Consider the following 14,355-nt stretch of genomic DNA (forward strand, 5'->3'; position numbering starts at 1 on the left):
CAGCTTTGAACACCTGTGTTGCACGAATTTTTAGGCCTTCCTAGATATGTTTTCTGTAGATGTGTTCAACACAAAACTTGTGCCCAATTTACTCACCAAGCTTCTGTAAAAATTTGGTGATTTTAGGCTTAGTGGTTTGTTCTCAGCACTCAGTTTACTAGCTCTCTGGTCACTGAAAATTCTGGGCTGACAGCAAAGCAAACTATAAGGATAAGACCTTCTTAGGCTCTGATCTAACTCTTGAGTTGACTAGAAAAGTTGTGCCTAAGAACCTAAGGAATGTTCCTGTAAATTTTGACAATATGTCTAGATGCATGACAAAAATTATACATCTAGATTTGCCTAAACGACCTACAATTTGGAACGGAGGGAGTACATGGTAAATTCATCACAGTTCATTTTAGAAAACAGATAAAGAAAAGTCAAAACAGCAGTAATAAAGTGTTGGACACTACAGAGAAAACCACAGCATACTTCAAAACTAGCAATTGACACATGGTTTTTAAGTTTTTACAGAAAATGCTGGATAACAACTGTTCAAACACCTTGCTTATGTAGGTTAACTGTACATCAAGTATGTAGTTCAAACTTCAAACACAAGTATGGCACAACACACTGGTTAGTTCATCCTCCATTGGGGAAATCTAACTCACAAAACGCGACAGCTTCAATCTTCGCAAATGTAAGTAAATAAACAGTGAGGTTCTACTGAGGTATATGTAAATGCAACTCGAAAAGCTATAGGCAAACTACTGGCTAAAACTATCACACAGAAATCTAGATATAACTCAACCTCAAGTAAATACTAATCCTTCAATCAAGGAACCATTTGCAAGATACATAAACCGGTTTTCAGCTGCTGTTGCCAAAATCTTGACCTGAATCGCTCACCTTGAGAGGAAAATAAACCAAAAATCTGTGTAGGATGAGGAGGTTAGCGGTCAGTCTTGCCTTTTGAGAATAACCGACTGAATCCTCGACCCTGTTTCTCTGGTAACTGGTTAGAAAATGATGAAGATGATGACCTAGATCTGTGCTTGGGACGCTTAGAATTGCCTGGCAAAGTAAAGTAAGGACTACCAGCTGCATTAGAAGGGCTTTTGTGTGGGATATAACCACTCAGGGGGGACACATTTCCTGTTCCTAGGGCACTTGAGAATATATAATCTGCATCAAATTGACCTGACAGCTTCTTAGAATGTACACTTCGAGCTAGTCCTGCTTGATCTTCTGGAAACTGCTGCACCAGTTGTGTGTTTAGAGCAGAACTCGATGATCCCGATGGAGGAGGGCGCAGAGTTTGCAGCTGCTGACCAAGGAGCAATATTGTCTCCTGGCACTCTGCAAGTTTGTCAGCTGCAGCAGCTATTTCTTTCTCCTGTCATCATTTTAAAGAGAGTAATTCAACATGTAGCATTTGAAGAAAAACATGCAGCAACTTCATGTTCAAAAACACCAACTCTGAAAAATATAGAGTACAGGGGAGCATTATTTGTACACAATGACATTGACATTTGGTCTAACAAAATATAGGGAATGGATCAATGAGAGCTGGGCCGTAAATAATACCACCTGAGAAGCATATGTAATCATTACATGATGAGGAAAAAGAAAGGTCAAGATCTGGGGCTTATCATGTACCTTCTTCAGTTTAATATCTGAATCCTCTGCTTCCAATAAGGAACTGTTCTCATACCTTGATAACATAAAAGGAAAAATATCAGAGGAGAAACTAACTTTTAATAAATGATAAATAGATTTCTGAAACCAAGACTACTGTGACCTGAAAGAATAGACTAAAGAACAGAAATTTCACCTTTCCATCTGCTCCTTGAGATCTCTATACTTGGCTATGTCCTCCTGATGGCTTCGTCTTTCTTCAGCAAGGTCAGCTGATAAAGTATCTATCTTTGTCTGTAAAACTTGTATTTCTTCATCTAATTTCACCTTCAGGGATTCAAGTGTTTTGTATGATCCAGCCATACACTTTAATTGTGTTTCAGCCAAGCTATTTGATTTCTCACATGCTGCCAACTTCGATGTCAGGTCTTCAAGGTTTTTCTCCATTTCACTAAACTTAAGATTTGTAGTTTCGATCATTTCATTGCACTTCGTTAATTCCATCTCTAAATTTCTCTTTTCCAATTTCATTTTTTCATATTCCTCTGCTGCACATATCCTCACTGTAGTTCTAACATCAAATGCATCACTAGGACTCGGACCCTCAAAATCAGGGTCAGAAGATGAATGTGGCATAAGGGAACAAGCACCAGACATGCTATCTTGCGATGGCTCATGATGAATTTTGTTCTCCAATAGTGTCACTTTATCAACACAATATACATTATTGCTTTCTACCTCATTAGCAGTATCCATCAACAATGTGAGTTTAAACTCACCACTTTCTAGCAATATTTCAGATAATGCAATGACAACCTCATTTAAACCATTACGACCAGACAGAACTTCATCAACTAACGTGGAGAACTGTTCTATCTTCTGAAATACGACACTAGAGTAAGAACTTAATTGTAACTCAGATGCTTGTCTTATAAGTAACTTGACAAACTCATGAATCTTCAAAATGGCATTTCTCAGACTATGTTCCATAAGGCCCAAGGGTTTGGCTTCCTTTGTTGAAGATCCATTACCAGTAACTTCAAAAATGTCATCATGCTGAAGTTTGTTTACATTCACAGATTCTACCTCATGTTCAATGTCACTTAGGATATTCCTGATATCATCCAGCACCTTCACAACATTATTCTGTGGTGATTGAGAGCACAACAAAGCAGAAATTCTCGAGTGCAGTTTTGAAAGTGGAGAGTTGGCAATCAGATTATCACTACTAAATGGAGAACCTGGTGACTGCAAAGCTGGCGATGAATTATTGTTGCTCTCTTTTTTAGTGACAGAGGAGAGAGCCTCAACAACTTTATCAACCTTTTTATCGACAATGCCCTGACATTCCTGAGCAGAAGACAGACATGCCAATCTCTCCATCTCCAGGAAGTCATCCATGAGGCCCATCTGATTGGAGTTTTCAGTCAAATTGTGCTTACCAGCTTTATCTTTCTTGATGTGTGAGATTTCAGACACCAAAGTACTAGACCAAGATTCCTCACAACTTCTTGCATCATCAACACCATCTTCAGACATGGAAGTCAAACTTGGTGGGTTGCTTTCTTTCTGACTTGATGCAGAGGTATCAACGAATGAACTTGTCGGGCTTTTATATAGATTAGCACTCGACATGTGCAGTTCCATGCTGCGGAGCTTACATGAAGTCTTAGCACACATGTTTTTTGATGCTTGTAGCTCGTGGTTGCATTTTGACAATGCCTCTTTTAACATCTTAATTTCTTCATCCATTGTCAACAAACGTGCTGTCAAAAGTTCATTCTCTTTCTGCATGTTTTGCAAGTTTTCACGAGCATAATCAGGAGATGGAGACATAGGATACTGGAGTGTAGAAGTCCTCGAAGGGGAACGCCGCAATCTGTTGTCTCCTGGATCTCTACTCCAGCTATCAACTTCCATCTTCATTAGAGATAATGCAGCAGGCCCAGGTAACTTTTTGCGGACAAGGCCACGTAATCTTTGACATTCTGCTTCTAGTTTTGATATTTTCTTGACATCCTCAATATGTTGTTTGGTTGCTACATCAGCTGAACATACACTCATATTCTTCTCTTCATTGCGAATGTCAAGCTCTTTAGAGACAACATGTAGTTCATACTTTAATGAATTTATCTCCTTTTCACCTGACTGGATTGTGCTCTTAAGTACTTCAATCTGGGATTCTGCTTGAGCCTTCTCCTCGTTAACTTTCAACAGCAAGTTTGCCCGCTCTTCAAGAGATCTTGATAGTGCATCATTCTCAGCAACTGCTCTAATCAGATCCTGTTCAAACTCGACTAACCTTGCTTCTAATTCGGCTCTTGTTTTCTCCCAGTGTTTGGTCTTTGAAAACACTACATCATGCAGCTTCTGCTCACCTTCTTCCTTCACTGTCCGCACTTGCTTCATGCATTCTTTTAGAGCACCATCCAAATGGGCAGCCCTTTCCTCAGCTGCTAGCTTGGATAGAGTTACAGTTTCCAGTTGAAATTTCAGTGCTGAGGCCTCTGCTTCAGCTTGCTCCCAACCTGACAAATAATGTATTAGTACAGATTATTAGATAACTAACTTCATTACAAAATAACAACTGTATGGAGATGTAGGATTACTCACTGCAATCAATTTGAGTTCAATGGAAATTGCAAGGGCAAACTCAATGAAATATCAAACGTCATTGGTTATAGTTTTCCCTTCATCAAAAATAAAGTAAAGAATGATTGCAGTCAGGTTCACCTGATACAGCTTCTTCAGCCACTTTTGCATGCTGCTTTACTAAGGCATCTTTGGTGTTCATCTCGCTTTGTGCAGCAGCTACTTTTTCATTCAAGACTTTTATCTTTGCATTCAGTATTTCGATTTGCTCTTCTGATTCAGTAAGATGTGAATATCTTTCTGGTGAAATCTGCACATATTTTGGAACTTTTTCATCCTGCGAAAGCAATAAAGTAGTTCAAGCAGGGAACCTCAACCAACAACGGTACTAATCATCACGTTGGCTTGACAAGACATAACTGATAATCATGAACAGTTGATGAACAAATCAGTAATCTGCCTTAGTATTAATGACTAAATGTAATACTTCTAAGACTAACAACAATCTTGAGAAATAAAAGGAAAAATTATCAGCATCCAACAAAAAAAAACATGCTATCTGAAGCACAAAATGAATTAAGGTCCTTAAGGTTGATTGTCTTAAACTTTATTTCAACAGTTGGCAAAAGAAAATTCATAGGCACACTGAAGGCTATAGTGGCTGGTGAGCATCTCGTGGTCAAACTTACCACATGCTCACAGTGATGCTTTGCTACTATTAAGGAATTAAATATTGATCTTAGAAATAGCCTGCACAAACACATGAAGGTCTGCCGTGTTATAAACAAAGTCAAAGTACTCCACAGCAATAAATTAATGTACAATTTTTGAGTTCATTCACTAGGAGGTTTTAAAAGAACAATTCCACAGTAGTTCTGCTAATGAAGTTAGACAATTGAAAGCATTAAGTAGGCATGTACATAGACCACATACTATTGCGTCTTCTGCCATGAGAGAAGCCACTGATACCATGTTAAGGTACTAATACTTAAACTAAGAACAGGGTATTGAGTACAGGTTTCCTTCGCAGCTGCTACATGACCAGAGTTATCCAGCGGGGGGAAATGAATGGCTAAACCGAAAGGCCTTTTCTATAGGTTATAGCCATCAGATGTCCGGAATGCAAAATTACAGTGATGATGTTTCTATATTATTTTTCAGGTCTAGAAAACACTTCAAACAAATAAACCAAATAAAGAACAAGATACAAACAGGGCATAAAACTAATACATGGCATGATGACAATATTAGCTCTCTAGAATTACAATTAAGCAAAGAGTGGCAAAGACCTGTTCTGCTTGATTGGAACTCTGTGACGAATCGGTGTTTGATGATCTTTCAGAAGATTTCTTCTTCCAAGGCCAGCTTCGTCGATCCATACTGACTGATTTATCTGATAAAAATAAAGAAAATACAAATTCATCATGTACTCTAAGGAAGGAAACAGATCTCAAACAACCAAAATGAAAAAAGAAAGGAATCTGAGGAAAAGGCCAGCTTCATCGATCCATACTGATTGTGGATCTATTATGCATGTCTGAAGAACCAAAAGTAAGTAAAATTAAGAATCCAGTAATCAAGTCTGAAGAAAACAGAAAGGAAGGGAACCAATCTCGAACAACTGAAATGAAAATCCAAAATATCAGCAAATGAAATTGTAGAAGCAAAACAGTATTTCAGGATATAAGCTTCAACAACAGGCAATGGTAGCAAGAAGCCAATAAGTTCCATATCCAGAATTCAGGGGTTGTTGGGTAAGTATTGCACACAGTTCAGTAATGCCCTTCCAAGGACAAAGAATAACCAATTAACAGCTTCTGCCTCGTCCACAGGAGTGCACCTCAAGCCATAGGAGAGGACCTATGAACATGTGCAGGAAGCACTTTTAATTTAGATAGTAGAAAAACAATTCCGACATTCAAGGACAAGCAACACAGAAAAAGGTTTAATAGCTTTGTTGCGTTACATACATACAAGCATGCAACATCAGTAGCACATGACAAAAATTAGGCGTCCTGGTAGCACAAAAGACCACACAAAACATTCTTAAAGGAAGAACTAGTGACATAATGTAGTCAAATTAGAAGTACACCCACTTTTGTTGTAGCTAACACCTGGTTCCTACTAAAAGGGCTGGGTGTCGGTGTGTGTGTGGATATTTTGACAGAGTAGTCCATACATCATATGAAATAAGCATGCTAAGTTTGAGAATCATTCTCGTAACTCAATTTTAGCAAATTTTACTTCCAACAGGAGAACTAAACAAAGCATGTCATTACTGAACCCAGGCAGCTTAGTCAATTCTTAATAAAACATCAAGTGCATCAGGCATTGACCGGATGGCAAACCATATAAGATGACACTGAAACGCGTCAATCAATTCATCCCCAACAAAATGTACCTTGCTCAGAACATATCGTGATTGTGCCCCCACCCCACACACACACACATAATCCGGCCACAACAGGAACAGGCTGTAGACCGCAAGGAACTAAACGCCGCGATCCATACCACACTGCCGGACTCGCCGCACGACAAAGACAGTAGAGAGTGACAAATGTGGAATGTGACTGCCTCACGTGCTATTCCCTTCAATCCTTGACCATCTTGTTCTGGCATTAACAACAGTACTAGCACCTACCTTACCAATTGGTGACTGCTCAGGAGGGCAGGTGCAGGAGCAAAGCGTAGAATTGGAGCAAAACCCCCCGCACGTACGGCCATCAGCAAGATTAACAGCATGATGGATCTGCGCGTTCATTTCGTGTCACCAGAAAAGCTCAAGAAACGAAGCGGAAGAAAATTCTGAATGGCAACACAGAAACCACCGAATCTGCAATCACGGAGCTAACGGAGCACCCTGAATCCGCGCAATGCACGGTCGTAATACCCTTCCCCAACAAGAACGCGCGACGCGACGGACGAAACCATTCCATCCATCGCCAAGAAACCACAAGCGCCAAACGGGGAAAAGCGGAGCGAGCAGCGTAGACGGCTCACCTAGTGCTAGCGCGGCCGGGAAGCGGACAAAGTCTCCGGCGGGCGGGCGGGCGGCGGCTCCGGCCGTTCCCGATTCGATCGGCGGGCTGCCCGGCCCTCCGCTCAGCTCTGCTGTGGTGGCCTCGCCTCCGGCTTTGCGTCGCGCGCACTCTTCCTTGGCTGCTCCCAATCTGGCACCGGACTGGACTGGATTGGATTCCCCTCTCACTCCCCCATCACTGCCCCCGCTTTACCCTTTTTGTCTGCCCGGCTGTCCCTCCCCAACTTTTTTCTCTCCTTCAACCCCCCTGCGCAGCTACCAGGCTGCCCGCTAATCAGCCATCAGCACCGCAATTGGCAATGCACACCTTGACCCTCCCATCCCTGTGCCTCGGGGTGGAGCCAGGGAAGGGGAGGGTGCAGGTGCGGGCGTGAGCCGGGCGGCAGGGCGAGGGAATGGAAAGCCGGGGTTTGAGATGAATGTGAATGGCAGAGACGGTTGAGAGGGGGAGTGTGGGTGTGTTGAAGGTGACTGCGCTCTGCTCTGCTGGAAGAGAGTATGGTGATGATGATGGGAGGAACAGGTGGGTCAATGAGCTGACACTTTGTTAACTGACTATGCTGTCACGCGGATTAATTATTGACATATGAATTAATACTCGTATATGGTAGGGATATGCTTCTCTCTAGTACTCTGTTCGCTGCATTCAGCTAACAGTATTTTTCTCTCACACCAAATCAGCCAATAGCTACCAGCCAACAGTCCTTTTCTCTTACAACAAATCAGCACCAGCCACCAACCACAACATAGCGAACAGAGTGAATATTTGCTACTTCACTCAAAAATGCAAATCGATTTTTATTTGACAGGATCCACAACGTATTGGCTGAGGTATAAAAAAATGCTTTTATGTCGAACATGGTAACATCAAACGTAGCAAGAAAAATAATGTTTGGCCAACCCTATCAACTAATTTTAACATGAGATCCCTATGTGAGAGGTTAGCTAATCATTAGCTCCAACTTAACCAGACGGCTAGAAGATAACTTATTCTCTTATCTAATTCTACTCACCTAGATAGGAAGGAAATGAAACCGATACCTTTGCAGAGACCACGTGGGAAGGCTCTTGCTCAAACGGCTTTATTTACGAGTAAAGTCAAAGCCAGTAAAAAAAACTAGCTTCACTTGGTTTTTAGTTAATTTTGGCATTGGCTTATAAAACAGCTTCACATTATGGTGTTTCAATTTTATGTAAAACAGGGACGAAGCCGAAGCCGGATTAAGTCCTGCTAAACAGGCCCATTCACCTACTAGATTCAACCAATTCAACCACCTACTAGCTGTTTTATACTACACCAGTTGGGCCCAACTGTCGGGGACCCAACAGCCATGTACGCGCCTTTGTACCCAACTGTCGGATTAAATCTTCATTTGCTTTGCTTAATCCCGAAGTATCTTGATCTCATCTTCGTGGGCTCGGTCCTTTGGGCTCTCTTGGAGGATGGATGTGCGTGAATGGGCTTCGAATCAACATGGGCTTTGGTCCTCCCTTTGGGCTTTGGCCTTTGTCTTTCTCCGTGTTAGCGCTCGATCACGGGCCTCGTCATTTCATGCTCCAAAATAGGCCAAAAACCTGCAAAAACGAAGTTCCTCCAAAATATATGTGCAAACGTGAAAATGACCAATAATTAGGCCGGGGTTAGGACGGTTAGTGATTTTGATATTAAATTCATGCCATTATCAAGGATAAACAAGGGATAAAAAGGGTACTTAAGGAGCGTCAACAACCTTCGTCTCCGCCACAGGACCATCGAGCACGGGGGCTAGCGAGATGGCCGGGTCGTGGCTCTGGAGGCATGTCAGGATGTGCCCCCGCCACCATCCGGATTAGCTCGCGGCCCTCGACCTCAAGCTGGCCAGCAAGGACAGGCTCCAGATGCCGGAGCCTATCCGAAGCGGAGCTCAGCACTGGAAGGGCGTCAGCAATCGAAGCTGGCGCCTCTGCCACTTGGATTGGGCTCATTCCAAATGGCACCAGCACTAAGCTCGCTTCACCCGCCCAGTCGACGATCCGCTGGGCCCCCGCGCGCTGCTCCTCCTGCAGCTTCCGGACCGCCTCCTGGACCGCCCCCTGGACCCGGCTGTCCAGAGCTGCCTTGGCTGCCTCCACCTCGCGGAGCCTCTCCTCGAGCTCTGCCTTCCTCTTCTCCGCCGACTCCTTTCGCTTCTTGAGGGAGTCGCGCTGGTGCTCGAGCTGCTTCTCCATGCTGGCGGTGAGGGATTCCCGCCTGTCAAGGGACTTTCTATCGTCCTCCAACTCCGACTCGGCAATAGCCAGCTTGCTGACCCTCTCCTCCAGCTGCTTCTGCCATCCGGCCAGGGTCCCAGAGAGCTCGTCCAGCTCCTGCTTGCGGACCTCGAGACCCTGGCTGCGGGTCTCAAGCTCGGACCGCTGGGTAGCGAGCCGAGTCTCGAGATCGGACCGCTGAGCCGCAAAGCTGACCACCTCCAGGGCAAAGGTCTCCTCCCGCTGCGCCATGGTTTTCTCCCGGCTCGATACTGCAAACTCTCGGTCGAACACCTTCCGAAGGTTAACTCGGTAGGCCTCTTGGTCGGCCTTGAGTTTGGACCGAGCTTCCGCAGCAAGGGAGGCTTCAGCCTTCGTGTGCGCCTCCAGGCGGGTGTGCCAGTCGGAGAGGCGCTGGCGTTCGCTCTCCAGGGCAGTCCACTCCCGCCGGAAGGCCGCCTCGGCGGAGGAGGTTGCCTCCATTATCGACCGCCGAACTTGGACCAACACCTGGGGGAGGGGAGTCGTTTCCTCCTCCGGTGGTTGGAGTTGGAGGAGCTGCCTACCAAAGACCACCTCCAGCTCCTCCTCTACCGCAGGATTGGAGCTGGAGGTAGGGACTTCTGGCGCAAGCATCGGGACCTCGGTTGCCGTTGTGCTTGCCGCCGTAGCACTTGTTGCCGTCGCGCTCGCCGCCGCCGAATCCAGTGTCGGCGCGATTGTCGCCGTAGCTGGGGACTCGAGGGCCACCGCGTCGGGTGCGGATGCACCCACCGCCGCCGCGTCAGACGTGGCCGCATCCGGCACTGGTGCGTCCGTCGCCGCCACATCAGGTGCGGCTGCGCCCGACACCGGCGCCTCCGCCGCTGCCACCTCGGGTGCGGCTGCGCCCGACACCGGCGCTGCCGCCGCTGCCACCTCGGGTGCGGCTGCGCCCGACACCGGCGCCTCCGCCGCTGCCACAACGGGTGCACCAAGAATAAGGGGTGTGGCTAGAATAACACTAACCCTGAGGCGATGGGTCTCCAGCGTCCGCAGAGGCCCGACGACTGCTTCTGCTGCTGCCGCTGCTCCTGTGGTTGCTGCTGATGCTGTTGCTCCTGTGGCTGCCGCTGCTGCTGTTGCTGCCGGGGGGGACGCGTCTCTCGGCGGTGATGGTGGCGGCGCATCAACCCCGGAGGTCCCGCGATGGCCGGGGGCCCGGGAGCTTCCCTGGCCCGCGTCCTCGGCGGACCTCTGGGGTCGCCCTGAGTGGTCCCCAACTAGGGTCCCCAACTAGGGTCCCGTCGCCCCGCTGCAACCTGCGCCGGCCCGCATCTCCTGACGACACACCGGAGCTGTTCCGGGCCTGGCTGGGACCGCTCGTGGCGGCGCTACCAGCCACGACCTGCTTGCCCTTCGCGGTGGGGCCGGACTCCGCGATGCTCGACACGGCTTGATCCTCGGACGCACCAGGGATCCAGATCCCACGGTTCGGGTCGCCTCCGGTCTGGCATGCGGCCAGCCCGCCGTCGTCGAGAGTTGGCAGGGTGGCCAGCACTGCGGACCTCAGGCGTGAGTCCTCGCAGAGGGGGACAACACCCTGGGGAAGGATCAGGTTCTCCGGGATGAAGGCGTCCCCCATCACCGACCGCACCAGGACCACCAAGGCTTCCTGGGTCAGGTCACTCCCCTCTCCGCGGTGGGTCCTGCTGCAGTCGTTGAGGCCGGTGAAGCTCCAAGCAGCGCGCAGCCGCTGCTTCAGGGGGGCGATCCGGCGCTTCAGGAAATCTCCGAGCACGTGCAGCAAGGTGAGACTGCTCTCCGCCAGCGACCTGATCTTGCTTAGCACGGAGTCGAACTCCGGCTGCAGGGACGGCTTGGCCCTCCAGGATGCTCGGTCGATGGCGGGTCCCTCGGTCGGCAAGGCGAGGCGCTCGTTGGCTTCAGCGGTGGCGATCACCCAATCCTTGCGCCACTCCTCCCACTTTCCGCCAGTAAGGCCGGGAATGTAAGATGTCGGCAGGTCGCTCCTTGTCTGGAAATAATACGCCCCCACCTCATCCTTCGCCCTCCCGGACTTCACCAGTATGAAGAAGTAGCGGAAGAGGATGACGCAGGGCCGCACTCCCATGAACATCTCGCACAAATGGACAAAGATGGACGTCAGGAGGAGGGAGTGGGGCGTAAGGTGCTGAAGTTGGAGGCCGAAGTCTTCCAGCAGCAACAGCAGGAACGAAGAGATCGGCAGCCCCACGCCGGTGGAAATGTGCAAAGTGAATAGCACAAATTCCCCGGCGCAGAGGTTGCCAAGGGGAACCGAGCCTGCTCCGACCCCCCCCCCCCCCAACCAGTCTCCTGCGGGCTCCACCCTAGTAAACGGCGCACCGTGCTCAGCTCCTCCTCGGTCTGGAATCGACGGGGGTGGCCGAGGGACGCCATCGCGCTATGGGGGTGTAGAGCAATCTACGCAGATGAGCTAGGGGGGAGGAGGCTCGAAGGCAAAGGGACGCAAAGGTTTGAAGGAAGAAGGCGAATGCAGAAAAGTAACCGCGGTCTGCGGTTCATTCCTTATAAAGCCTGACTCAACCGGCGCGCCCCGGAACCATCGTTGGAACTCAACCGACGCCCACACACCTGGTGTTAACCGCCCAATCCATGACAAGGGGGCCCGGGCCCACCTGTCAGGGAGGGCGGGTAACTGCAAGGGTGTGAAAGGGCGGGATCTGAACCGCCATCCGCGCGCGAAGCGAGGCGGAAGCTGAGCTGACGTGCGCGTGTTAAGCGCTGGCGTGACCGGGCTCTTCGGGAACTGCGCTGGTGGTAAATACCCCGTTTACTCCAGCCGCAACAAGGCCGAGCATTGCACGCGTGACTAGGTGTACCACTGTGCATGGGGACCACGAGTCAGTAAGTCGCTGCGATGTGATGAGGCAACAAAAAACCCGATGGACGATCAAAGCCGGGCAATACCCCTGCAGTAAGAGGCTTCAAGTTATGCAAAGCCAAATCGCAGTAGTGGCCCCACCTGCGGGTTCGTCACCTCTCCCGAGGTGGGCCCGGGGGCCACTGTCGGTACCCTGTAGCAAGGATACCCACTCCTACTACAGCAAGGAAGGACTCGCATAGTCATCCGCGACTAACGCCATAAGGGACTCGCACCGTGGGCGTTGGCGCCCTAATGCCACGGCATGTGGCGTGGGTGACGCCCTGCCTTCCTTCATCTTCTCATTCGCCGTTGCAGAGGATGAACACAGACCCAGAAGCCTGAAGATCCAGCCAGCGCCTGACGTATCCCCACGGACGGCGCCAAATGTTGTGGGATTTCTAGGAGACCCACTACCGGGTGGCGGAGCGCACCCGCCTATTCCCAGAGGGGGAGTACTCGGGAAGGTGCTAGGCGATTGGGCTGATCTAGCTCTGAGACAAGCACACAAGAACACACGATTTAGAGTGGTTCGGGCCGCCGGAGCGTAATACCCTACATCCACTGGGAGAGGTATTGATCTTGGTTGTGTATGAATCTATCCTCTGCCGGGCCTTGGCTTTACCCAGGCTCCTACCTCACCAGGCCAACGGCGCCGGACCCGCCCCCAGCTCTGGGACGGGTCCGGTGACGATGCGTGTCCCAAGAGGAAGGGAAGCTCCGAACCAACAGTCGGGGGCCCGGACCCCCCATAGGAGTCGGGACCTCCCCGCGTCTGTCCGGACCTCCCATGCGTGTAGAGCCAGCATACCGTTTGGGGGGTGGGGGTCCGGTGGTTCCACGTGTCCCGCAGGTAAGGGCGCGGGTGCGGGTCTTCCACTGGAAGGCTCGCCCACCCACCGCATTCAATACGGCTGGTTGTGGCGTGCTCTGCCACCACGGTGCGCGGGGCAGCTTTTGTCAGACCTCACTGTGGACCGCGTTTTACCAAGGTACACAGTGCAGCCGCCTGCACCGCACCCGCGGAGAGCCCGTCGCCAACGTTAATTGGATGCGACAGCACGATGTTTTTCCATCATGCCGCCTATGCCGCAAGCTACACGGCCCGTTCAGCTACGTGGCAGGCGATGCCGCTAGCTACGTCTGGCGCTATTTCGACAAGACAGTGCCTGGTCATGCTGAACGGGGGATTCAAGGAGCAGGCAAGGAAATCCAGGAGAGAGATCCCCTTCGCCTGCATTGCCATAATATATGAACAGTATGTTATTTTATACTACACCGGTTGGGCCCACCTGTCGGGGACCCAACGGCCATGTACGCGCCTCCCTTGAGATATAAAAGGGTAGCGCTCGTTGTACACACCAAGCTCCTGAGAGCACACACAGACACACACTGGACTCATCTCCAAGCTCACTTAGGCTCAAGCAATACAGCATACAGTGGACGTAGGGTATTACGCTCCGGCGGACCGAACCACTCTAAACCTGCTGTGTTCATCGTGTTCTTGAGCGAGATCGAACTAGGGCTAGCTAACCCCCGAGTACTCACCCTCTGGGCTTAGGCGGGTGCATTCCGCCACCCGGCTGTGGTTTGCCACACCACGACACATAGTATGTCTGGTACATCTCACTTTGACATAATACCTTGGAAGAAGTAGAAACTACAACAAGGTCCTCATCTTCTACTCCAGAAAGCTGCCCCTCTGCCTTAGAACCGGAACGGAGACTTCAAAACTACCTATCACCATCGCTAGAGACTCTAAGCTTTTTGTAATCTGCAAGAGCCAACGCTAAAGACCCGCCGGGATGCATCTTCTTCCACTGAACGAACATCGGCGATCTCCACATCATGGATGATAGAGGAACTGCAACCGACGCCAGCATGCCGGAGCAAGAGTCCAGGTCAACTGACAACGAGGCCACCAACCAACCAGATAGTAACCCTAACAAGGGGGGAGACCACAACTCAA

At 49.2% G+C, this 14,355-nt stretch overlaps 1 protein-coding gene across 5 annotated transcripts; it reads right to left on the reverse strand.

Annotated features, from left to right (window-relative positions):
* Nucleotides 1–471: 471 nt before the first annotated feature.
* On the reverse strand, nucleotides 472–7,710 carry LOC120651295 (filament-like plant protein 4). 5 transcript variants are annotated; one of them, XM_039928754.1, is made up of 8 exons: nucleotides 7,213–7,710; nucleotides 6,854–6,961; nucleotides 5,982–6,072; nucleotides 5,502–5,605; nucleotides 4,354–4,549; nucleotides 1,817–4,148; nucleotides 1,642–1,696; nucleotides 472–1,378 (listed from the first exon to the last, which is right to left on the reverse strand). In XM_039928754.1, the coding sequence occupies exons 4-8, from the start codon at nucleotides 5,589–5,591 to the stop codon at nucleotides 935–937; spliced, it is 3,117 nt and encodes a 1,038-aa protein (XP_039784688.1). In that variant the 5' UTR covers nucleotides 5,592–5,605; nucleotides 5,982–6,072; nucleotides 6,854–6,961; nucleotides 7,213–7,710; the 3' UTR covers nucleotides 472–934. The 5 variants fall into 5 exon arrangements, with proteins under 5 accessions (XP_039784688.1, XP_039784686.1, XP_039784689.1 ...); XM_039928752.1 differs by lacking the exon at nucleotides 6,854–6,961; XM_039928753.1 differs by lacking the exon at nucleotides 6,854–6,961 and having other exon boundaries at nucleotides 535–1,378; nucleotides 6,017–6,072; nucleotides 7,213–7,505.
* Nucleotides 7,711–14,355: the final 6,645 nt, after the last annotated feature.

The sequence above is a fragment of the Panicum virgatum genome, chromosome 9K (genome assembly GCF_016808335.1).
Source record: "Panicum virgatum strain AP13 chromosome 9K, P.virgatum_v5, whole genome shotgun sequence".
Taxonomy (NCBI): domain Eukaryota; kingdom Viridiplantae; phylum Streptophyta; class Magnoliopsida; order Poales; family Poaceae; genus Panicum; species Panicum virgatum.

Bases quoted from the DNA above. Each gene is read 5' to 3' on its own strand.
- LOC120651295 (XM_039928752.1), bottom strand. From the start codon at position 5,591: ATGGATCGACGAAGCTGGCCTTGGAAGAAGAAATCTTCTGAAAGATCA. The intron at 1,697-1,816 runs GTGAAATTTCTG...TATGTTATCAAG, and splicing joins CTCAAGGAGCAGATGGAAAG to GTATGAGAACAGTTCCTTAT. The intron at 1,379-1,641 runs GTACATGATAAG...AAATGATGACAG, and splicing joins CAGATATTAAACTGAAGAAG to GAGAAAGAAATAGCTGCTGC.